At 49.5% G+C, this 23,733-nt stretch overlaps 1 protein-coding gene across 7 annotated transcripts in view; it reads left to right on the plus strand.

Moving 5' to 3' along the window:
• The first annotated feature begins 442 nt into the window (after window positions 1-442).
• p120ctn (adherens junction protein p120) overlaps window positions 443-23,733 on the plus strand; it is a 93,877-nt gene continuing 70,586 nt past the window's right edge. Inside the window, exons 1-2 of one of the 7 annotated variants that reach the window (XM_084577213.1) lie at window positions 443-1,400; window positions 4,264-4,405. In XM_084577213.1, the coding sequence (XP_084433339.1) occupies window positions 4,307-4,405 (99 nt within the window). In that variant the 5' untranslated portion in view covers window positions 443-1,400; window positions 4,264-4,306. Of the gene's footprint in view, window positions 1,401-2,870; window positions 3,533-4,263; window positions 4,406-13,935; window positions 14,047-23,733 lie in introns of those variants that run through there. The other 6 variants (XM_084577212.1, XM_084577216.1, XM_084577214.1 and 3 more) reach the window with 6 other exon arrangements.

The raw sequence follows: 23,733 nt of genomic DNA on the forward strand, positions 1-23,733 counted from the left end.
ATGCCAGACGTAGGCCAATCTGAAGTGCGGCTCTGCTTTCTTTCGTTGTTGAGTGCATGAAGGCAACACAGAAAATGAGATACGAGCAGAGATGGAAGCTATGGAAGTCACAAATGATGACGCGATCCAGAGGCGCAGGCGCCGCCCCAAGGCAAAAATGCAAATACTCCTCTCGAAACTGTTCGATGGTGACCCGGCGAGTTCTGACCGGTAAATGAAACACTGCAAAGAACACAACCCTTATCCTGGCTATCCTGACAGTTTGAGGAGGGACTGAAATGCCGCCACGCGCAGGAAAGGATGAGATCGTTTCTCCAAAACGAAAAAAAAAAAAATTTCCCCGAGCTTTTCTTGCTCTCTGGGCGCTGGGCCTTTAGCTCCCTCCCGCTCTGGTGTGCAGATGGCGCTACATGTCCACATATTGGTCGCTTCGGTTAACTAGCGTGCGTTACGCCTGGAAGCAGCTTTTGCCGGTCGAAGTGCAGCAGTGGATGTGTTTCGTTCTAGCGGTGTGGTTCACGTTCTCTGCATTCGCCGCGAGTTCTAGTTTACGCCCTTCACGAAAAACAACGGAAGCCGGCTCTTATCACCTTTGCTGGAGGATAGTGGCAGCTGAGAGTCCTTGGTGCAACGCGGCTCGTTCGCGAGCGACGAGATGTGAGCGAAGTGGAGCAACGACGGGTTTATCGCGATGTGCTGTAGCAGCAGCGGAGGCGGTGGTGCCAGCGGCTTCAAGCACTAGTGTGTTTTCTTCTCGACTCCCGCGTTCGATGCGGCGAAGAAACAACGTTACGGTGACGAAAAAGCTCTTGAGTCTACGACTAAGGTCGACGCAGGGAACGTCTTCAGTGTTGGAGGAACAGCGTTTCTTTCGAGATCGTCTGCGTGCTGCTGCTGCTACTGCCGGCCGCTAAGTGGTGGCTCTCCGTAGGAGGACGGAGCGACCGGAGCAACCTACTCGTATGGCGATTTCGGGCCCAGGGTTCTGAGCCTCCGTGGGTTAGGGTTAGTGCTCCTTTTTCGTCAAGGATCCTCGTAGCCCCCGGTGGTGCCGTTCTTTTTTTCTGTGCTTCGAGATCCTGCCCCCTGGCATTTAACTCAAAGACGCGAGCTCTTTCAGCGCCATCGCGAGTGCTGCGTACGCTCGTGAAACCGGTGCGGTGCTTCGTTGCGCACGTCGCTGCTTCAGTAGCGTTTCTGCGCGAAGAAAAAAAAAAAAAAAAAGTGTGTTGTGCTAGTGTTTTGTTGTGATCGCGCGCTACCAGCAAGTGCACGGGTGCTTCGGCCTGCACGCAGCGGTCGTAACTTGGATGGGTTCCTCAGTTGACGGTGCTACCGACACGCCGCATTACCGGGGATGAGACTTTGGAGACCGCCTGCGCAAGCCGGAAACATGGAAGGTAATTAGTAGTGCACACAGTTCGCGCATTGTACTCTGTGTAATTATGGTTTGTCGCTTTAGTTGCATCATTTAAGGTGAAGGTTGGAAACTTTTTTTCTCTCTCTTTTTCTGGCTCTTTGAGTCTCTGCAAACTAAACACATTTTTTCACCGGGATGTACAGGGGCCATGTGGTGACAAAATATTCTCTTTTGGTGAGGCCAACCTTTCAGTAACCTCAAGGGACGGCACTTCTGCAAATCAGGTGCAGCTGTAGCAGAGAGAGAAAGAAGAAAAGAGAGGGATATATAAAGACAGCATAGCGCGCCACATTAAAAAAAAAAAAAACGCAACCAACACTCGATATTTTGCTCGAAAGTACGCTGGAAGTCGCCAGGTTATTCGTTTGGTAGGGCCAACCTTCCAATAACCTCAAGGCACGGCACTTCCGTAAAACAGGTGCTACTCGAGGGGAGAAAAAAAAATGAGGGGAGGGAGGGAGGATATTAAAAAGAAGAGCAGGGCGCGCCACGATTAAAAAACGCAACCAACACTTGATAATTTGCTTGCAAGTACGCTAGAAGTAGTCATCAGGTTATTTTATGTTGTTTGCTTGTTGGGGATACGTATGGTTATAGTGAGCGCGAACGGGAACAAAAAAAAAAAATGCAATCATAAAATGGAACGCCACGCAGTTGGTGACAGCACATTTTATAAGCTGAAAAATTGACGAGCCAGTCTTTCCTCCTTTGCAATTGCTTTTCACTGCATGCTCACGCGCCTCGACTTCCGAATCTATTCATGCATGTGGTGCGCGCCTTGTGGCACGCCAGCTGAAAGTAACGGCATTCTTCACGGCGCGCTGTCATATAATACGCCTTACTTTCGTTTTTCTTTTTGCGTGCCTTTTCTGCGCTAGCTGCGCGATCGTGTTCTACGCGACGCTCATCATGTTTTATTAAAACCACGCTCAGCAGATTCCTCGCGGTGCTGTTCTCAAATTTCTCATGCCAAGCGCGAGCGCCATATCACGTTTCCAACGCCCGCGCTCTCGCCGGGACGTTTTTATCATCATGCTCCACTTGGAGCACTGCCCGCATTCTTAGCGCGAAGTCTTATGTTTTCTTTTCACACTTTTATTACCACAGCTTGCGCCTCAAACGGCTGCGCTTTAAATCGTTCGTCTTTACGTCCGCCACTTACCACGAGTGAGAAGAAAAAAAGAAAAAGAACCTGCACGCTGTAAATTAACGATGCTCTTCATGCTACGTCGCAGCGTGCCATGCGGTGACCACCGGCGCGCGCGCTCAACACAAAAGCGACGTTCCATATGGCTATTTGGGAGAGGGGGCTGTTGCGGTAGTCTCGATGAAGAAAAGGGGAGGGGGGGGGGAGAGTACCCTTTGAGAAAAGCGCTTTTGCTTTACCTGCTGCTCTTCATACTCCCTTTGTGGCGTCGCTTTGCTTTTGTCAAAAGCACGCCGCGACTCGCTCTGTCAAGCCAAGGCCGCAGGTCAGTCACCGACCGCCGCTTCGCCAGCTTCACGCTTGGAAATAATGCGGCGCCGTTCTTATACGGTCCCCCTGGCAGCCGCCACCAACCTCCTCCCCCGCGACTCTTCGTACCGGTCGTCCCCTCTAGGGACAGTTTGGAGAACCACGACAATGCCGCTTTCAAACTTGTTGGCTTGATTCTTTTCTGCTGGTGGTTGGTTTCATTCCTGTTTGCGCACGCAAGTGTCAACTTTTGTTTTTGGTGGTCGCTGCTTTCTACGAAGACACCGACGCCGTGCTTTCTGATGGGATTCTACTCTAGCTCGAGCTGATTGCAGCGTGCGTGCTGTGCTGCTTGGTCGACTGGCGTCTTTCGGCGGTCCGGCAGTGCGGATTCCAACCCCACTGACCAGTCACCGTGCTGCGCCGAGACTGGCCGAGACGTCGTAGCTTTTGTGCGGACTTCTTAGGCCTAGCGTCCATAGCACGGACGTCTCGCGAGCAGGAGCGGCGGAAGCAGCCGACGCTGCATTCCAGCGAAAGACGCCTCTCGTGACCTGAGGGGCTTGTGTTTGTGTGCGTGTTGGATGCCCAGCGCCCGAAGGCGTCGTCTCCGCTATGCGGTGGCCGCGTACGAAGTTCACGCGTACGGCTCCTCGGTAAGTTTTTTGGCCGGCTCGGTGCGCTTCTCGTCGTCTTTATCTTTTGCTCCGAATACGTGCGTGACATACGGCAACGTTGCTTCGTGGTGGTTCAAGAAAAAGAAATAACCAGTCTCTCGCGACGAGTGCGTGTAGGTTTTATTTTTCGATGCTGACCTAAAAAAAAAAAAACCGTCCCGAGGACGCGTTCACCTCATCCTTGTGGCTTCTCCCGAGCTGCATACGCGTTTTTTTGTCATGGGAACAGATCGTTGGCTCGAAATCGTCATCGTGCCGTGCTTTTCACTTGGCAGCACCTGTTGAGTGTGTCGTCGAGTCGCCCCGACGTGCTCGAGATCATTGTCATGGTCTGCCGCGTTCAGCCCACTTCGTTTCATTATCCTCTGTACCGTTGAGTCAGCTACTGTAAAAGTGTGCGTCGCCTTCCGGGTTAGCATGGCTGAAGTTAGTGATTGCTGTGATCTTCAGATCAGATTGATAAGAAAAACCAGCATTTTGCAGTTTGTGTAGTAGGTTGCATTTGCCAAGTTGTAATCTTCTGTACTGAGGGAAGCGGTTCCTGCCAAGTTATGTGGATGTTCTTTTCTTTGTCTGAGCAGAGCGAAGTGCAAACCTTGCGGAAAACGTGATGTTTAGCTGCTGTTACTTAGTTCCCAAATAGCCGTCCTTCATGTCTTCCATTCCAAGCATTCTTTTTGGCTGATGGCCAGTGATGTCTTGTGCTGCAGTTGAATGGGATTCCTGTGAGCTCCACTCGGAGAGCGCTGCACCATGCCAGCCAGCCAGGATGCTCCGCCACTGGAGCCACCATTAATGCACCCATACCCTAATAGCTCAGCAGCCAGCATACTCCAGTCCGTGAAGGAACAGGTGAGGCATTCAAATGCCGTGCCATTGGGGATGCACTAACCACATACAGAATAGGCCGTGGCACTAACACCTTGTATTAGCTCATTGTGTACGCCCACTTCTGTATGCCTGCTTCACAATAGTGATTTGTCTGCCTGTGGTGAAGATAGGGATTTTTCTTTTTTGCAGTAGTGCAGACAGGATGAGCATGAAATGCACACATAGCCACATTATAATATGGTAAATACACTACATATCATAAAGATAAATCAAACAGTATGGCATGACAAAAAGTACAAATGCACAAAGTGTAAGTTGCTTAAACTTTAGGCATGTTCTATTTTGAAAAACATTTTGAAGTTCTTCAAAGTTGGTGGAACAAGCAACAGACTGGAAGTGTGTTCAGTCGGAAATGGTTTGGAGGAGGAAACTATTTGTATGAATTTGTTGGGTGTACTGATAATACAAGGTACATAGAGTAAGTTTCATACCCTCTGATGTCATATCTGTCTCATAACTAGCACGTACTTGTTTAACTAAAAGATTTATAAGGAATGCAGCCTGCTTCTGCGTGGTGTTTTTGCTCGGGGCTGAGCCTCATAATCCATGCAAGTGTTTAACTATCTTAGCAATGCATTCATTACCTTGCAATGCGAAGTTGCATTTTTGCTGACTATCTTTAACTTCACTTATGTTTTTTATCTTATTATTCATTGGCCATAACTGACTAATGATACTACCTTTTTTTTCTTCTTTGATGTCGGAGTTACTGCTGCATCACTAAACAGCAATTACTTATGTTCCTACCTACTATTAGTTATTGTGTAGGTAAGTAACAGTAATTGCAGCTGAGCAATAATTGTTTTCGTGCATAGGAGGTAATTCTGGTCCAAGTAGACATCTGCTTTCAGACCGCAGGAGGGAATAGCTTGCCTTAACTGTTGCATTCAATATTAGAGGAGAGTCTGAAAGGGAGAGCATAAACATTACCCACAGAGTCGCAGAGGACAGAGTTAGACCTGTGATATCTATGTATAACTGCGCCAGTTGCTGTGATGGAAGAATGGTAAGGAAGCATGTGATGTGATGCTGTTCAGATGATTTGATCCTTCAGTGTGGATAGCTAACTTGTGCACAATTATGTTGTGGTTTCTCATGGAATTTCCACTTTTTCCTCTCGGCCTTTCCTCGCCAAACATCGAACGAATTAACACAGATCTCGTTACAATTGGGGCCTTAATCTTGCGCTTTCTAGCCGACTCTACTTGTGTGACAATGATGTTTGGCCTGCCGGTGATGTGCGCATTTTACCACGTATTCTGGTAAGGCTAGTGTCTCTCTCTAACTATGCTTTAAGGCTAGAAGTTTGCATTGTGTTCATAGGGTGTTTTGGTTCTGAGAGTGTTGTGCTCGGGTACAGCTGCACCTCTGCTCGTTCCAACCCTGATCTAAAGGAGGGGCCTGCATGGAATGCGAAATGCTTCAAATTTGTAGAATCGCCGTTTGGTTGTCAGCTATATGTGTTTCCACAATATATTAGGTGTTTTTCTGAGAAAAGGCTGCTAATACGGGGAAAGTAAGCGCTTCTTTGTTTGCGCTTACTTTCCCCGTATGATCATGAACCAACTAGCCCAGCAACAAGTTCTACTTCAAAGGGCTGCTCCCCTCCCCTCTTTCTTTTTACCCGTTTGTTTCGATCATAGAGTTAGCTGACTGCGCTCAGTTGTATGATGCTCAAGTTCTAAGCCATTATTTAGCCTCTTCGATGGTTTCAGCAGTGTCTCTAGCTAGTACTGTACCTGGTGCCTGCTTTGCGGCAGAATTTGTTTGGTTGGCTGCTCATAGGTGGCATGTGCAAATGCGTGCGAGTAATGACATTGCAGAATTGCTCGGTCAGGGTATGAAGCATTTCTGCCCATTGTTGCCTTTGGCTGGAAGCATTACAGTTGTGGTCCGTTCGCCTCCCCTTGGAATTCAGTCTGTGACAAAATATATGCCACTGATATTCATTCAGCACGTGATGCCTTTCATCTCAATGTCTAGCTGCATGCTAGGAAGTTTTTTTCTTATTATACTGTGAAAAGCAACTGTTGCAGAACATGGGCTACAATGGACAGATTGTGAAATTGTGTGATCTAAATTATGGTGCAGGGTGGAGGAAGCTTCCCACATATTTGGCAAAGGAGGGTGTGCTTGCAAGCTTGATGTAATATAAATTTTGAACTGATATCCTTTGCGAGTAGGAACCGTTTGGGGACCGAGAAAAGAGTCTTCATTTATTCCCATCTAGTTTTGCTTACTGTAGCGTCTCAGTATGTAGAGCATTTATATTGAGCACAATTTTTTGCTGGAAACAAAAGTCTATTTCTCTAGGGTGCTTTTCAAGTGTTTCATTCCTTCAAAGAGCTTCAGATTGAAAATTTGCATGCTACGGACAGCTCCAAAATATGCATTCCTCTGCTCCAACATGCTCCAGATTAGAAGTTTCAGTGTTCCAAAAATTTTAAATCACGTTTTGTCAATAACATCACCGTGAACGCCATCAATATATGATGTGCGTTATTACTGCTGCAGCTTTTTTTGCTCCTGGCTGCGATACCCAACAGCCCTCTCGTAATATGCTTTGTGGTTATATGACCCTGATGACCACCTCTGGGGCTGACTTACTTTCCTGTCAGCATGTCTTAATGAGAAATGTTTGCTTACAGCACTTAGCCTCGAGGCAGCGTAGGCTGTTATGACGAAAAGTATAGAATTAGCTGCATATGCAGATTGATAAGGGGCAGTACAGGCTCGTTCACACTTGCGAGTCACAAATGGCATGCGGCCAGGGAGCCACTCCACTTAGCCAATGTTCACTCTTGCAAAAAGTGGCTCGCTGGTCACTTTCTCAAATTGTTCACATTCGAAACGAGACTGGTCATCAGCAATGAGAAGCCAGATGTAAAACTAACTTCCGTTCAGTTCACCTGCGGCACTGATTGGTCACTGGCTGGTCTCTAATGACCTGCGATTGTTGCTTTTTAACCATTGTGACTATTTGCGATGGTCGCTTTTCAACCAAAGTGGTTGTAAACCCTCTACAAGTCGCAAGTATGAAGGGCTTTAATAAGTGTTTGTGACAGACTTATCCCGTTCTTCAGCCTGGAAAGCTGTCAGGCCAGAGCGTTTTGCAGCAGAGTTTCGAGTGTTGATGTGCATGATGTCGTCATATGATTGGAACACCACAAACGGGGCGAATTTCCAGTGTACCTTTTTGTTTTCACCTGGAATGTTTATTCAACCTCGTTCTTTAGCTCTCTGCAGCTGTGCCATCCCAAAAAGTGCCACCCTGTGACTTAAACTGCATCGGAGGAGCCGCATTTCCTTTTGATGTTTCTGCATTGCAAGGATTCTACCATATAAGCCCCATGTGGCGGGCTGCATTTCTTTTCCTGGCCAGTAACATGGTCTCATTACTTTGTGTGTTGTATGGATCTGTTGCTCCCAGATGTGTCTCCCAATAGTTTGAAATAGGTGGCTTATATATTCACCCCATCCCAATGGAAAATAAAGGCTGCATTAAAATGGGCCAGTCAACATCGGCAGGAATTCTCACCTTGATGGTTCCAAGGACAGAGACTTCTTGAGATAAAGCATGCCGTAGGTTTTCAGTAGAGGTAGTCTCTTTGATCCGAGGGTATCTTTCAGTCTTTTAAATTTCCCCAGTGGAATGGAAGAGCATGCAAATTCTCCCAGCTCCTCTGTATGTCTTTCTTGGTTGGCAAGACTGGCATGCATTGCGGATGAGGCAAGGAGCTCCTTCGGAAGGGATGACCTCTGTTTCTTTTGCTCTTGCAATAACATTTTTTTATTCCGCACCCATTTATTCTTCTTGTTATTTCCTGTTGTCTTTCCTACAGCCTGTTTCCGTAGGCAGTGACCTTAATTCACGAGCGCCTGGCAGGTTGCAGCTGAATCTCATTTGAATTCATTGTCGCTCAAGCTTCAATGATAGCAGGAAGAAAAACATCTCTTTGCAGTGTAGAATTCTTGCTTTTAAAGTTGCATGTTTCGATCTTTGCAAAGTATATATATATATATATATATATATATATATATATATATATAGAGAGAGAGAGAGAGAGAGAGAGAGAGAGAGAGAGAGAGAGAGAAAAAGAAACAAAGAAACTGGCATATTTTGCAGAGGTCATACAATAGTCAGTTCTCCTTTTGTACGTTGGAGTCTTTTTGTTTGCATGTTTTATGCATGTATAGGTGAGGCCTGTAAAGAAACCCGGCCTTTTTGCCGCCTTGCTCCATTTCAGCTGAGCTGATCAAAAAAACGAGTTTTGCTTTGCATTTAAAGCTTCAGTGTTTTCTTTTTTTTTTTTCCGCTGCTTTTATGTGCACTCTGATAGGTGGTTGTTCCACATTGTTGCGCGATATCTCCTGGGGGCAAAAAAAAAAGTATTGCTGGCAGCTTTCGCATGCTTGTGTCAGCTATTTGTTGCTATTAGCGTATGCTTTGCGCATGTAGAGCTACAGTCTAAGGTTATTGGCTGATTATGGGGAAATGCCTGTAGTAAAGTGGTACGCTCGTGCCTGGCCCTGGACCGAGGCTACTGGCAGGAAGCCTGTTCAGCGATGAAAGAGCCCGAGTCTGGCCCTGTGCCCAGACTTAAGGCTTTAATTGCAGTTGATGGGATGGCACAGAAAAATAATTGTTAGCCTGACAAGTTCATTTAGAGCTGATGTGTTTAGCTCTCACGTTTGAGGTGACATTTTTGTGGCATTGCAGAGGTACTGTGCATAGGTAGCATTATCGTTCAAAGTCATTGTATAAAAGCAGCAAGTTACCCATGGATGAAGGCTCGAGGGATTTGCAGCGCTTCTGCATTATGAATCTGGCTGCTCTAAAGTTTCTTCTGCTGCTCGAACTGGCACCTGCAAGGGCTAGCACTTTCTGAGAAAGAAGAGCAAGTTCTTGGTACACACAGCTTCTTTGCTTCTCCAAAATTCTCAGCGGCTTTGGCCAGCTCGCCGTAGAGAGATTTGGCCTACCGTGAACCGCGATCCGCCACCGTGACCCGCTACCTTGCGTGGGCGGGGCGCACGAGCTGATTGGTCCCGACGCGGCAGGTCTATGTGCTGCTGCTGATGATGATGATGATAGTGTTAGACATCCAGTATGTGACGCCATCTATCGGCGTCGACGGGATCTGGACATGCGCGGTGGCGGATCACGGTAGCGAATCGCGGTAAGCTAAAACTCTCTAATCTGACGGTGCGGTTCGTGTCTTTTGGTTCGCTTACCACGAATTCCGGATTGCCTGGCTTGAGCGTGTCTTAGAGAATCGCATGCAAACATTTTGTCCTAATTTCTTTATCTTCGCGAAATTAAAGGCGGTGTTGGTCAGAATCGCGAAAATGCGGTATTAATTCTGTCAGCTGAGGTGTGGAGTTAGGCCCTCATATAAGAGTAATGCGACCGGCTGCCCGAAACGGGGGCACTTGACGCCACCCACGGATTCGAACGCTGAGGAACAATGATTAAAAGGGGGGGGGGGGGGGGGGGGGGATAGAAAGAGAGAGAACGAGATGTTATAAACAATTAGAATTAGTGACTCGTTTCGTCGGTACTCCGGGTAATTCTCTGGGGTTCCCGGCAGGCACACCCCAGCAGACCGCCGCTGTCAGCGCATCCGAGCACGGCGGGTGAGGAGTAGGTCGCCTCTCTGGACGAGTACGGCGGGTAGCTGGGACGGTAGCTCTCGGCAATGGGTTGATTCTGTGAATAAGTACTCATTGAGGTCGTGTGTGCCGGTGCTGTCAAGGCACCGCTGCTGCATCGTCTCGGCCAAAAACAACTCAAGCACTGCGGATACTTGGACTAGTGTCGAGGCCAGCGGCAAGCAACAACAGAGAAGCACCACGGCTATATTCACACATTCGCAAAAGTTACATTTACGCGCTTTTGGCGAGCCCGGCGCGGTACAGAATTTCGGGCCGGCCCGTACTGTTAGTGCGAAGTAATACCACGCAGAAAATTAGTTGTGCTATACTGCTCAGGTTTTGTCTGGTGAGCTTGGGTTATGAATTTGTAGGGTTGTGGTAGTAACTGTAAAAACAAAAAAAAAAAAGCATATCAACTTGTGGCTAGCGGGCTAACATAATAATAACGTGGCTTTGCTGCAAACATGTCTTTTGTGTGACTTCTCATCTCTGTGAAATTAGTAAATGTCGTTGAGCACCGTATCATTGAGCCAGCTTGGTTGGTGTTTTATCCAGTCGCGAGAAGTTTGACGTTGGCACCACCTGATTAAACATCTGAGCGGCTAGACGATTTACCCAGCTGCCTGCTTTTCTGGCGGAGGGGTGTCAGGTGCTATTGTGCTTGAGGCAGTTCCAGCGTCTGCAGCACTCTGCGCGTGTGAATACCAATGAAGCGTATCCCCACTCGCCCACCGTTATGCCCCAGCCGTTGTGCGTGCGCTTTGAATTCCCCCTTCCTTTCTCTCCGAAGCAAACGGGTTCCGCGTCTTGCAACAGTCGCGCCCTCTTTTTTTTTTTTTTTTGTCCTTCCGCGATATTGAGTGCAGTCGAGGGTGTCGAATCTTCGTTACGCGTTGCTGATTGCGCCGCCGCTCATTTTCTTCTCTCGGAGCCCCCCCTTTCTTCCCCGTATTGAGGCCACCGCTATGCAAACGCACCAGTTTGATACCTGCGTGCTTCCTTTATTTCGTCGACCTGGGCGTGTGCTACTATGTAGAGCGCGCGCTCCGTCCGCCTGTCGGTCGTCGTCGCGAAGACGGCACTCGGCGGGCCTCTGCTGCACCTCGCACGTCTCGTTTCCAGCTTGAGGTTTGTTCCGGAATACCTTTCGCTGGCAGTTGGAGGAGGGGGTGTATCGACAGCTGCCGTCCAGCTGAGGCCGTTTCGCCAGAAGGGGGCGGGGGTGCTGTCTGGCGAAAGAGCGCTGTGTCGAGGTTGGCCTCATGCGAGAAAGCGTGCAGTGTTGGAAAAGCTGCGACGCGCTGATCAGTGCGCAGTTTTCCCTAGCCTCGCGAAATGTCGAGACTCCGCTTGCGCGGTATAATGCAAAGCCGGCGTATTCTCCGTCATTTCAGGAGTGCCAACTCGGCAACTTTAAATGCCGTTGCAAATCTGTTCTGTAGCCCCCCCCCCCCCCCTCCCCCTCTTCCTCCATACCGCGTTTCTTTCTAGTATCTGGTCCTCCGTTTTGGGGAACTGTGCAGCGGTTAGGTTCTGCTCGCGATCCTCCAGCTAAATGCCAAGTTTGAGGCAGTTGGTGGGTCTGAATGCTCAGTCGGTCGCGTGTGCTTCTTGATAGTAGTTCTCTTTCACCTCTCGCAGAAGCTGCGCGGTTCTGTTTGGTGAGGTGGGAACGTGAACTGGCTGCTGCTGCTGCTGCTGCACGCGCGTCTTTCCTTTTGTGTATGGGGACATAAACAGAGCCCGCGTCGTACTACGACGGAAACCGTCGACGGAGAGGATTGCACGAGTGGAAGGGCCGACCGTTACAACGCGCGCACATCTACTCCTCCTCGGAAGAAGGCGTCCATACCGGAAAATAACGTTTCGCGGACCTTTCTGAATGCGGGGCGTGGCGGTTTCGAGAAGGCCGTTTCTTTCCGCTGAACCCTCTCTGGCTGTTGGTCTATTTGCTTCGTTTCCGAGGTGTAGCTGCGTGCGGCCCCGACCGGCGGCCATCCGGTTTCTTGGATTTGCAGGTGCTGTCCGCGCTGCGCGTCGCTAAGCAAATATAGCCGAACCTCCGTCGCCGCTAAAGCGTCGGCATTTCCTTTCTCGCCTGTGGCCGACATAAGCGTCCGAAGGTAGAAACAACAGACAGCTACGGAAAAGGAGCCAGCCCGCAGTACGAAAAACTCCGTACAGCTGGCTGATGACATTTCTTTTTTTCGCACAACAAACAAAAAAAAAAGCTTTCACTCTGCTTCAGTTTTACGATGGCATCGAACCTTGCGTCGCGCCGAAGATTTGCCTATTTCGTTTAATTGTTTTAAGTGCGAAACCCACCAAAAAGGCTACGTGGTTTAAAATCTCGAACACGTTAGGGGTCCGGAATATCCCGAGGTACGGCGACTCGTCGATCCATCCACCGCGGTGGCTCAGCGGCTTGGCGTTCGGCCGCTGGGCCCGATGTCGCGGGTTCGAATCCCATTCAGCGGCTGTATTTCGATCGAGGCAGAATAAAAGACATATCGCTTGCTTGGCTGTTTCAACGCACAAGTCGTATGGTGGTCATAATCAATCCAGGGCGCTCAGTGCCTCTCATAGGCCGCGCCCATGTTTAAGCCGTTCGAGCTAATTAACTTTTTGAGGCCATTTAAAGCTGGACAAGGACGAGTTGTGCTGGATGCCACTAGCATATGACTGCGCAGTTCGTTGGTTCTGTCGGTGTCCCTCAATGCTTTTGTGGTCTTTGTGAGCTTGTTTGTGATCTTTGTGAGATTGCGAGCTGCCAGGCTACGTACATTCTGAGGCGGCAGCGAAGGTGGCTGCCGTTTTATTGTGTCTAGTCTGAGCGCAGCTTTTTTTTTTTATGCATAGGCTTTAATCGTTTCATGGTGTAATAAAAAAAAATCGTCCGAAAAAGGTGTCCGCTGCCGGTTCCCGTAGGAAGTAAAGAGTTTGCCTTTCCGCACTCTCAAAATTGGCCCTCTGGACCCCCGAAATTTGATCTGGCCATATCGGACTTTGTTCAAGGACCCATGGTTCTGTTCTCTCTGCCCTCCAGGAACGGGCGCGAGAGTTGACCGCTGACACTTACCTGGAATTTGCGTTCCGAATTCGGGCATTCGTTGCGGTTAGTTGTTATATATAGCTTTCCCATGGAGACAAAAGGAAAAGGCGTCCGTGTCTATGCGATCTCAGTGTACGTTAAAAAACCCCAGGTGGTCGAAATTTCCGAAACCTTCCTCTACGGCGACTCTCATGGCCTGAGTCACTGCGGGACGTTGAACCCGATAAATTAAAATCTTGGTGTGGACTAGTCGGTGGTTCAATTTAAATCCGATAAATTAAACCGAACCAACCCCCTGGTGATTTGATCTTTCCGTTCACATTTTGTTGCATCTCCACTGCGTGCTGTTTCTTCTCGCTCTCTCTCTCTCTACGCATGCATTTGCTTGTTTTGCCACGGTCGGTTAGTTCCTTCCGACGATCTGCCAGCCCGAGCGTGTACCTTACGGCGAAACTGCGCCGACCTAGTCGCGGTAGGGTCATTCTCTCTAGTGATCTCTTTCCATCGCCGAACGACTTTGAAGAACGCATAATGCCCCTGGAAAAAGGATCATCTGGGTGAGCGATGCGCTCTGTAGGCCATCGCTCTGTAGGCCCCCGCGAAAAGTGACCCTTGCGGCGTGAAAAAAAAAAAGAAAATGATTTCACCATTCCTTTGTGAGGAGCGGTGGCGTAGCGCTTGGCGATAAATTGCGCACATCCTGCGTCTGTGCGGCAAGCGGCGCAGAAGTTGCTGACGGCCGCACGCGTGGTCGAGTGCTGCGTATGCGGCTTCCGTCTGTTCACGTTGGGTTTAGTAGTTCGGGCTCGGCGCTCGTACAGACGTTCGTCTGCTATCGGCTCGCGTGTTTCTCACCACGTGACTGCAGACGAGGCCAGGGAGGCGTGGAACCCAGGTGCGGCTTCTTCTTGTGTACCTGATCCCTTCCGCTGCTGCATGCTTATTCCCTCTTTTTAAAAAAATATTTGCGTGTTTTTCGTACCTTCCATTGGCGCTGTGCATGCTTGCGCAAAGTGGGATCGCCCAGTCTCGGTTGACCAAGGGCGTCGTCTCTGGTGCTTACCCTGAAAACGGGATTCTTTTAAACGTTTCCACTTAGCATAATAGGCGGGGTAGGCTGCCGTGTCTTTTCTTTCCACTCCCAGTGCGCTTATGTTTTATTTTCTCCTCTTTTTTTTTTTTTTTTTTTGTGGGGGGGGGGGGGGGGGGGTCATGATACGACGCTTTGGCCAAATAAACCGGTAGTGCCCATGTGCCATCGTCGATAGCCATGCCTATTCTTTGCGCCCTTTGTTCCTCTCTTGCACTCCGCTCCTTGAAACAGTTTTTTTTTTTAGTTTTTTTTTTTTTTTTTTTTTGTACTTACGCCGTTGCCTCGGCGGTCATTGTCTTTCTTTCCGGAAGTCTCTCCTTCCTTTCCCATATTGTGCTCCCTTCCTTGATTCTGCTTCATGCAAGCACTGCAAAGGCCTTCTCGTCGCTCTTTCCCCGTGTGACGGCCGTTTTTAGTGCATAGCACTACTAGCCGCAATCCCAGATTTCACTGATGTCTGTCTGTCCGAAGCCGCTCTTTCTCTCTATAAGTGAACTTGAAACGGAGAAAGGCAAGGACGCGACGCGTGGCTTAGCGAACCCGACTGCCGGCGGCTGTGTTTCGATGGAGGTGAAACAAAGAGGCGCTCGTGTGCTGTGCGATGTTATAGTGCACGTTAAAGATCCCCAGGTGGTCGAAATTACTCTGTAGCCCTCCACTACGGCATCTCTTTCTCTTTCTGCTTCCACTCCCACCTTCCTCATTTCCATTACGTTGTTGTTATAAGGTGTCCACGGGAAAAAGTGTGACAGATACTTCGGCTTTCGTTTTCTGTCAAGCAGTTTAATATAATTTAAATAAACAGTGTACACAGTTGAATCATATGCATGCGAACATTTCTTATCAAAGCAAAGCGAAAGCATAACAAACTGTAAAATGCATAGAAAAGTATAAAAGGGATAAGTGCGCTGCGCACGTACCTTGCGTTTGGTTAAGTATGCAAATCTGCTGTAGTTTTTTTTTTTTTTTTTTATAATTCTCTCCGGACTTTGCTCGTCTGTCCAACCCGAGCAGGAGCGGTAGATGTCATACGTCCGTTGTGCCTCTCGCAGAAGAGAGAGATAGAGAGAGAGAGAGAGTGTGTGTGTGTGTGTGTGTGTGTGTGTGTGTGTGTGTGTGTGTGTGTGTGTGTGTGTGTGTGTGTGTGTGTGTGTGTGTGTGTGTGTGTGTGTGTGTGTGTGTGTGTGTGTGTGTGTGTGTGTGTGTGTGTGTGTGTGTGTGTGTGTGTGTGTGTGTGTGTGTGTGTGTGGAGGGGGTGGGGGGGGGGGGGGAGATTTTTCGCGGCGCGTATTCCTTCGTTCTGCTGCGCGCTCCGGTTTCCGTTGTATTTTGTCGCGGTCGCGTCTCTGCCGTCGGCGGAGCGTGGGCGTTCGTGCGTGCCCTTTGCTCGGTATTCCGCCCAGAGGACAGCATTCGGCGCATCTCCCGTTTCCTCCTCCTGCTGCGCGAAACAAGGACAGCGAGTCCTGTTGCGCAAATGGGCCAGTGCCGGACGCCCTTCTTCCACCTCGCACTCGAAGAATCGCGGCTGCGCGTGCGTGCATCGGTCTATTGAGAAATAACCCCCTTTCTCGCCACCAGGTGGTCGAACATGTCTCGCGACCCTGAAGACAACTCGGTGTTGTCTCGTGTGCGTTTGCGGCAACGCTGACTCGCCGCATTCCGGCGCTTGGGGCTAATGCCGGTCGCGAGACTACGAAAAAATAAAAATTGTATGGGACGCTTTAAGTTTCGCCTTTAAACGACGCGATGGCGTAGGCGACCACACGATATGTAAATGCTCGTTTTAACGAGGCACTACGAACGTGCCCGCGTAGCGTAAGGGTAAGTGCCTCACTCGGCATTCAAGACCACTGGAAGGTTGATTCTTTTTCCACCTTCCCACTATCGTCAAGTGAGCAATACGGGTTGGCAGCTTCTCCCATCTTTCCTATGTCACGTGCTCTCGTCAAGTCGCACAAACCACCGAAGAATCAGTGCTCGGTCATGTCGGCTTCCACCTGCGAGTGCCATGCCCGCGATTTTTTCGCCCACAACGTCCACATCGACGGGGGATTTGCTTTGTAGCAGGGCCTTTAACGATGTTGCGTTGATACTGCCGCGCACTCTACAACGGGTTGTCGGATACTTGAACACGTTCCCTGCCGAGAATACCCTAGACAGGCCCTTGCGACCGCCTTCGACCGGTGCCCCACTCTTGGCTGCTCTCATCTCTGGAGGAGATACGATAATTCAAGGAGCAGCAGCAAGCATTTACTTCCTTTTGGAGATACGTTGAACGCGGGAAAATCTGTAACGTCCATCTCTGACCCGCTACGAGCCACCACAATATGCAAGAAGGGTTCGGTGATGCCTTTGAGAAGCGCTCCGTGTCTCCTCTATAGTGCACCATTATATCGTGTTGTGTACCGACTACTGCACCGAACTGCAGTCAAAATGTCCTTAAGTTGAGTAAAGCATTGCCCCTCGCTGGACGGGCTTCCTCTGATATCGACGATTTATTCGTGGCTGCACTCCGGTCGTTATCAGGGCTGTGCGTGAGCGGCCTCTCCGATTCTCTTGGGCCCGTCAGGTGAGTGAGTGAAGCGTTTATTCGGAGAGTATTGGAGGAGGAGGAGGAGGAGGAGATAGATGTGGGCAGCGTTGTCAGAGCCGCACACAGCCTTCCGAAGATTCCTCCTGATTGGGCTGATCGTGCCTTGCCTAGGGGGCTCCGTGGAGCGGTCGTACCGAACGCACAGCGGAGGAGGGGTAACTCTTGCTTTTTGTTTCTTGCTCAGGCTTTTGTTTCTAGAAACGCGACTGCGTCGTCGTTTCAGTTTATTCGTACCGGTTGTCCGGAGGTATAGGAGGCCCGTTTCGGTGCGGTCATGTAAGTGGTCCCCACTGCTGGCCTGGAGGCGAATGCTTTTTTTGTATGCCTTGGGGTTCAAGGGCTTGGAGGAGACGCCTAGGTTATCTTGGGCTATCACGACCGCTCCGAGTCTGTACACGGAACGCAATTCTTAAGCAATAACTGTGGTGCAGTCCGCGATGACTTCGGCGGCCGTTCAGGAGAGGTGGAATGTAATAGCTGGTACGCGACGAGCTGTCGTGTTTGGGGTTTATGTGGACATTGAGAAGTTTATTCAGTATAGTTGAAGGTCCCCCACGCAGAAAATCTGGCATCGGCGTTGTATGTGAATGAAAAATCACCGGCATGTCGCTGGCAGCTGACATGTGATTGTTTGATGGCTTGTCGTATTTAATAATGAGAATGTGGAAATGAACGACTTACACACTCGTCGTCGGGTCTCCACAAATATGGTTTGGCAGGACCCCCTGTGCCAGGCAGGAACGGGACGGCGGACCCCCGGCAGCGGATTAGCAAATCATGTCCCGTAGGAGCACTCGAGCAGACGACGCTTTGGCGCGTGATTCCTCTGAGGAGCAGCGCCACGTGGTGACAAATAGTGTATATATTGTCTAAAATGAATAAGAGCGCATATAAAGGTCATCGTTCCCGTCGTTTTGGTGGCGCAATGGATCAACATCACCCATCTGTGCACTGATGCCATTGAAACATCTGTTCGACTCCTGTGTTGTAATTTTTTTTCTGAATATTTTTTTTTTTTTTGCAATTGCCTTCAAAATTATATCCTGCCTTCAGTGAGTGTTGTTACCTTTAGGTCGCGTTCAGAGAAACTTTCAGCAACAATCGGCATGACAACAGTTACGCTAAGCAATTACATTCCCCATTATCATTTCCTGCGTCAGTGAGTGTATGTTACCTTTAGATTGCGTTCCGAGAAACCTTTCAGCAACAATCGCCGTTTAACTCGCTGAGAGCGTCTTCAGCTACAGTGCGCCTACGGGATATGGTTTGGAAATACGCCCCCCGGCATTCAATCCTGCTGCCACGTAGAACTAACTAGCACGCATGTCGTCTTCTTCTTCGCCGAGACGACGATGGCATGCCACAAGAACACATTATATTACAAAGCTGTGAGGATATGCCAGCTCATGTTGCTCATTTCTTTTGAGAGGGTGGAGTAAGAGTCAGCCTTCCGGTGCTCGTGGATGCCGAGTCAGGCACTCTGCTCCTACGCCGCACAGGCACGTTCATATGGATTGGTTAAAACGGGGATTTATATGTCGGATGGTCTTCTACGCTATCGAGTCATACTCCTAAAGGCGGAACGGTCCCCCATAATTTTTAGAGCGCAGCTCTTTGGCGCCCTTTCCTGCGTTTCGCGTCGCCGTCGGTGTTGTCCCTTGTAACCAGCTCCGCAGCCCAGGCAGCGCGCGCTCCGCTGCGTGTACCCCCCTCTTCCTGCGTGGCGGCGACGGTGTTCTCTGGAAGCCGAAACGCAGAGCCACGTTTTGACGACTCGCTAGCGGCGTCAGCGCCATCAGTCAGTCGCTGCTATCTCACCGCCGCGCAACGTTCCTATGGGCCCACGCGCTCCCTCCCGAGCCACAAAGCTTCCTTAATGACAGTCAAGAACTGTTAGTGGAATGTTTCTTGAAGGAATATGTTTGAAAAAATAAAATAGTTGTCTGTAATAGTGCGTACATGTCTTGCTCGAAATCTTTTCCTCAATATAGTATCGAAAAGGTGAAACAGCTGATAAAGTGCGCTCAAATTTCGCATAGGAAGTAACATAATCGTCGACCATTTTTTTTTTTTTTCTAGTGCAATTTGTGGGCTTAGCAGCGTTCGCGTAACCGGCAGTGCGAACGAGGAGCGCAGAGGAGGATGAAAGTACGATAGCAGCGAGGAGGGTGTCGGGACGAAAGTGGAGGAGTTAGAAATCTCTTTCGGCAGTGGCTGTTCTGTATGCTGTTCGAACACCTCGGCAGCTGCGCTCAGATTCAGCATTTGCGAGTATCGTAATCGTCAGCCAATTTGTTTTCGTATACCGAGACTGTATAACTGGGTCTGCTACGGACGAATCTTTTGCTGCGCGCTACGTCATCGCGGGCTTAGTTCCAGGTGATTTAGTTCCTATAGGGGCGCCCTTTATAGTGAAACTGTTTTTAGTAAGGCGTCGCTCACATCGAAGCTTCTCTTGCACGCGTGTTTTTTTTTTTGTTTTTTTTTTTTTTTATGACTGCCTCCCGCTTATAAATGTAATCAGCTCTAACCAAGTGCTCGTCTGTGTCACTCTGGTTGGTTAACATTCGATGTGCGTCCGTCGCGTTTCTCTTTTTCTTGTTTTTGCTACTCGAGACTGATGCGTGGGATGCTGCGATGTTTGGGAACGGTTACGTCATTCGTCGGACGACACGCAACCTGATATCAGTCCTTCTCATTCCTTATTCTCGGCGTCGCGCGCTTCTTCCTGCAGGCCGCTGGCATTGACGGTGTCTCGGGGAGGGCCGCCGCTGAGATCGATGCCGAATCGATAGCGCGGACTCCGGACATAGGCAAGAAGTTAGGCTCATGCCTTCGGACAAGACTTTTTCTGTTCCCTTTATCTCCTTGGCGTGCCGTCCTCTCTCGGTCATATCGTTGGCGCAGCCGGCTGTCGCTGGATTTACGCGCCGTCGGTGACAAACTGCTCCTGCCCTCGTCGATTATTGACGGTCAAACAAGCTGCAAAGAACGGGAGGGGGGAGCAGAAACTGCTCCCCAAACAGGAATCAATCACCGCGCGCGCTCTGCCCCTGGACGTCGCATATACTGCATATCTCGTTGCAGCCCGTAGCACTGCTACGCGCCCCTCAGTGCACTCGCGGTGCGCAGCAGACGCCGCGGAGTATGTGGGTGGCATTTGTCAGCCCTTCATCCAAACCCATGTTCGCTCGAGGCCTTGTAGAACAGCTGGTATTCTGCGCAGTAGCCTATTTGAAAAGCCGTCTCCGTACCTTATATTTGAGATACCAGCTGAAAACCGTGTCCAAAAAAACAATGAGGCACCGACATGCGGCGGCCACTGGAACAGCATCAAAACCTGATACGTCCTTGCCAAGGCCAATGGAGCTGAAGTCGTTATCTCAATGCGGAAGCAGAGCGGAGGGCCACCGGCCGCTATCACGTCGTATTCTTAAAGGTCCACTGAAGTGGGTCACCAAGAAGGGTAAGCAACGTTATAACACTGATATATATTGAACCACCCCATCATTCTCCTGCAAAAATTTTCTATCTAGCTTCTGCAAGAAATATCGGCGATTAAAAATGACCCTTCCAATTTTCTCTCTCAACTCGTACGCCGAAGGGAGCCATAAAAAAAAATAAAGAATACAAGCAAGTTCAAGGCTCCGCCCAGAAATACGTCACTTCGACGAATTTCCGGTTGCCGCGCTCTCGCTCGCTGTTTTAAAAACGCTGTTTTTAAAAATTAATAATGAATTTCTGGCTTTGTTCCAAGGAGTTATACTTTGGGTTAATGCTCAACAGGATTTGTTCTGCACACTGAACACGTTTATCAGTGGCTTCTTGGGGGCCGTTACCGTGGACCTTTAAGACTGAGCTTTTAAGTGTCCACCTAATTTTGTGCGATAGCGTAGAAGCCTGGTTGCAGCGGAAGTCTGGATGGCGCCTCGCTGTGACGTCGTGGGACCACGTGAACGGGCGAGAGGTTTAAACAAAGGCGCAGTTAAGACGCCACTTAATATTCTTTGAAAGCGAATATTCCGTTGTGTTAAACTGCCATTCACTAGAGCGGCGCTGTCGCTGTAGGGCTGAAATTTGCGTCGCCAGTCACTCTTACTCTCAAGTTGATTATACGAAAGATAGCTCATCTTGGAAGGGAATGGGACCACTAGATCACGTAATATGGAAATATGCGAAGTCACCAGACAGGGCTAAAAATATAACTAAAGACACCTGGGTAGTGGTGGTGGTGGAAAGCATTTATTACAAAAGGAGAGGTTGCTTGGAGAGCCACCCCTAGTGGGCGGCTCCCCTTACAATACTAGGTGGAGTCCCTTATTCCGGGAATCCATTGGTCTGGGCCGCCACACGAGCTCGCTGGACCAGCGCTTGTTGTGCCGCTAAATCCAGGCAGCCGAGCAGGGCCGCCTCCCAGTCCTCTCGGGTTGGGGAAGGAGTTATGGGTAAAAGAGGATTTAGCTGGCATGCCCAGACCATGTGAAAGATGTCAGCTACCTCTCCACAGAAAGGGCAAAGGCCAGAAAAGGAAGGGTCGAAATGTTTGAGTGCTGCCGGGCACTGTGAAGTGTTGGTAAAAAGTCTAATGAGTATTCTTTCGCCCGCTTTCCCTAGCCCCTTGAGAGGAGCCGGGTACTGACGATGCGAATCCGGTAATAGGCACAGATTTCTTGATAAGTTAAGAGAGGATAAGTGTCCTGGGAGACGCTTCTGCGAAGCTCAGACCCAAGAGCACAACGAGAAATTGTTCGACTGGCCGAAGATGCCTGTGGGGTCCAAGAACTGCTGGCCTGCAACTAAGGCGACTGTCCCACCTTCGGGTTCTAATCCCTGAAGCGCGGGATGGTCACTCTGCTGGACCCAAATACGTTCTCTCTGTACTTGGGCCGCTTTCGGCAGGCAATTTCGGATGCCTTTGTTCTTTACACCATTTTTTTTTTTTTTCGTTCCCGTGGCTACACGTTTCGTAGCTACTGCGTTGGTAGCTTCTTTGTTCTTGTTCTAGCATTCGTTGTCTTTCGTGCGGAGGGAAAAAATATTCTTAATAAAGATTGAATGATTGATGTTGCCGTGTAAAGGCTGACATTTTTAAAGGTGTTAGCCGAAAGATACGGGGGCGTTCGGGAAGCCGGCCTATTATTTGCGAAATATGCTCGGAGCTCCTTGCAAATGAAACAAATAAGGTAATAATGAAAATAAAAAAAGCGAGAATGAGGTTATTGGTGTGTGCAAATAGGCCCTGCTAAAGAAAAATCGATCTGCATGCCATTTACCCGGATCGCTCGCTTTGACGGTTCCTCTCCCGGTCGAGCGGCACAGCGACAGAGCATTGCCCCGGTTGTCGGAATCCGAAACTATGCGGTGGTCGGCAGTTTGGTATGCGAGTCGGTCGGGCTGGACGCGAGTACGGAAAGGAGGAAGCTGCACCATTGAGCACCTTGCGTCGTTTCATGAGGGTTTGTTTGAGCTGTGCGGGAGCCGCAGCGCCGTACCGCGTGAAACTAGAAAACAAGGGCTGGTTCGATATTAGGGCGAAATATTGCTCATTTGCTCTGTTATTCGAGAGCTTGCGGCCGTTCGGCGAAAGAGCCACGAGCCAGATAATTTCTGAGAAGACGAGAGGCTTATTCATGCGTTCTAGACTGTAGTTCGCACGACTTTAAACCTTGAAAAGAAAAAAAAAACGTTTTCGACGCTGCTCCCAACATGGTTTGAAACTTCGATACTCCCGTTCCAAAAATGACGGTTTTTGCTTTTTCTGGAAGGCGGCTGTTTGTCAGTTCAAATCCTTGCACGCTCGTTTCTAGCGAAATAACAATGCACTACAGACTGAGCAGGAGGGTCCTACCATGCACCACCAGACCTCACGTTAGGCAAAGAGGAAGCAGTAGCATGGAGAAAGCTACAGACAAATACATACCCGAACCCAGTTCTTGTCAACCATATATGGCCAGAAATACGATCAGACCTATGTTCATTATGGAAGGAAAGGCGATCTCAAGATCACATAATATGGGAATGTGCAAAGTCACCAGCCACGGATAAAAATATAACTAAAGACACCTGGGAGACCCTTCTGCGAAGCTCAGACCCAAGGGCCCGAAGAGAAATAGTTCGACTGGCCGAAGATGCCGCCTGAGTCCAAGAACTACCGGCCTGCAACTAAGGCGACTGTCCCACCATCCGGGTCTAACCCGCGAAGAGCGAGATAGTCACTCTGTTGGAGAAATAAAAGTCTCTCTCTCTCTCTCTCTCTGTTCGGGGGTGAGAGAGTACGGCGCACTGTCCTATCGATTACAAAACTTCCGCTTGTTCTAAGAAGCACGCTCGTGCCTGTCAGGCAATTCAAAGGTCTAGTTGGTGATTGAGGCATGGTATAAGCTCCCCGTGGCAATGACTCGAATTGCCCCCCGTATGTATGTTTTCCTTCAATTTCCCCATCGTCGTCGCCGCTAATAATTTTCCTCCTCCTATTCCCACACCGCTCGCTCTACTTACGGCTACGCCGGCAAAATGGAGTTGGAGTATAGCAGGAAGGAACGCTTCGCCGTGTCGCTGCTGCGACATCTTTCAAGTACGCCTGGCGGGGAGGTGAATTAAGCGTGCTTGTGGGGGGCAGTAGGGGAGCTTGTTCTCCTGTTCTGTCCCTGTTTGTCATCGCACTTTTCTGAGGGTCCCCCGATCTGGTCCTCCAAGACAATGGGGATGACGGGGTATAGCGAGAGTAGCACAGCAGTAGAAAGATAAAATAAACGGAACAATAGAACACTGCCTTTGAGTAGCCGACGCTGTGTGGGCGTTCCCTACTAAAGGAACCTCTCGTCGTCCTCCGAGCACACTTGCCCGACATCGCGACGACGGCACGGTGTGTACGCTGTTGATGGAGCTTCCGG

The sequence above is a fragment of the Amblyomma maculatum genome, chromosome 8 (assembly GCF_055883805.1).
Source record: "Amblyomma maculatum isolate TAMU_Amacu chromosome 8, ASM5588380v1, whole genome shotgun sequence".
Classification (NCBI taxonomy): Eukaryota; Metazoa; Arthropoda; class Arachnida; order Ixodida; family Ixodidae; genus Amblyomma; species Amblyomma maculatum.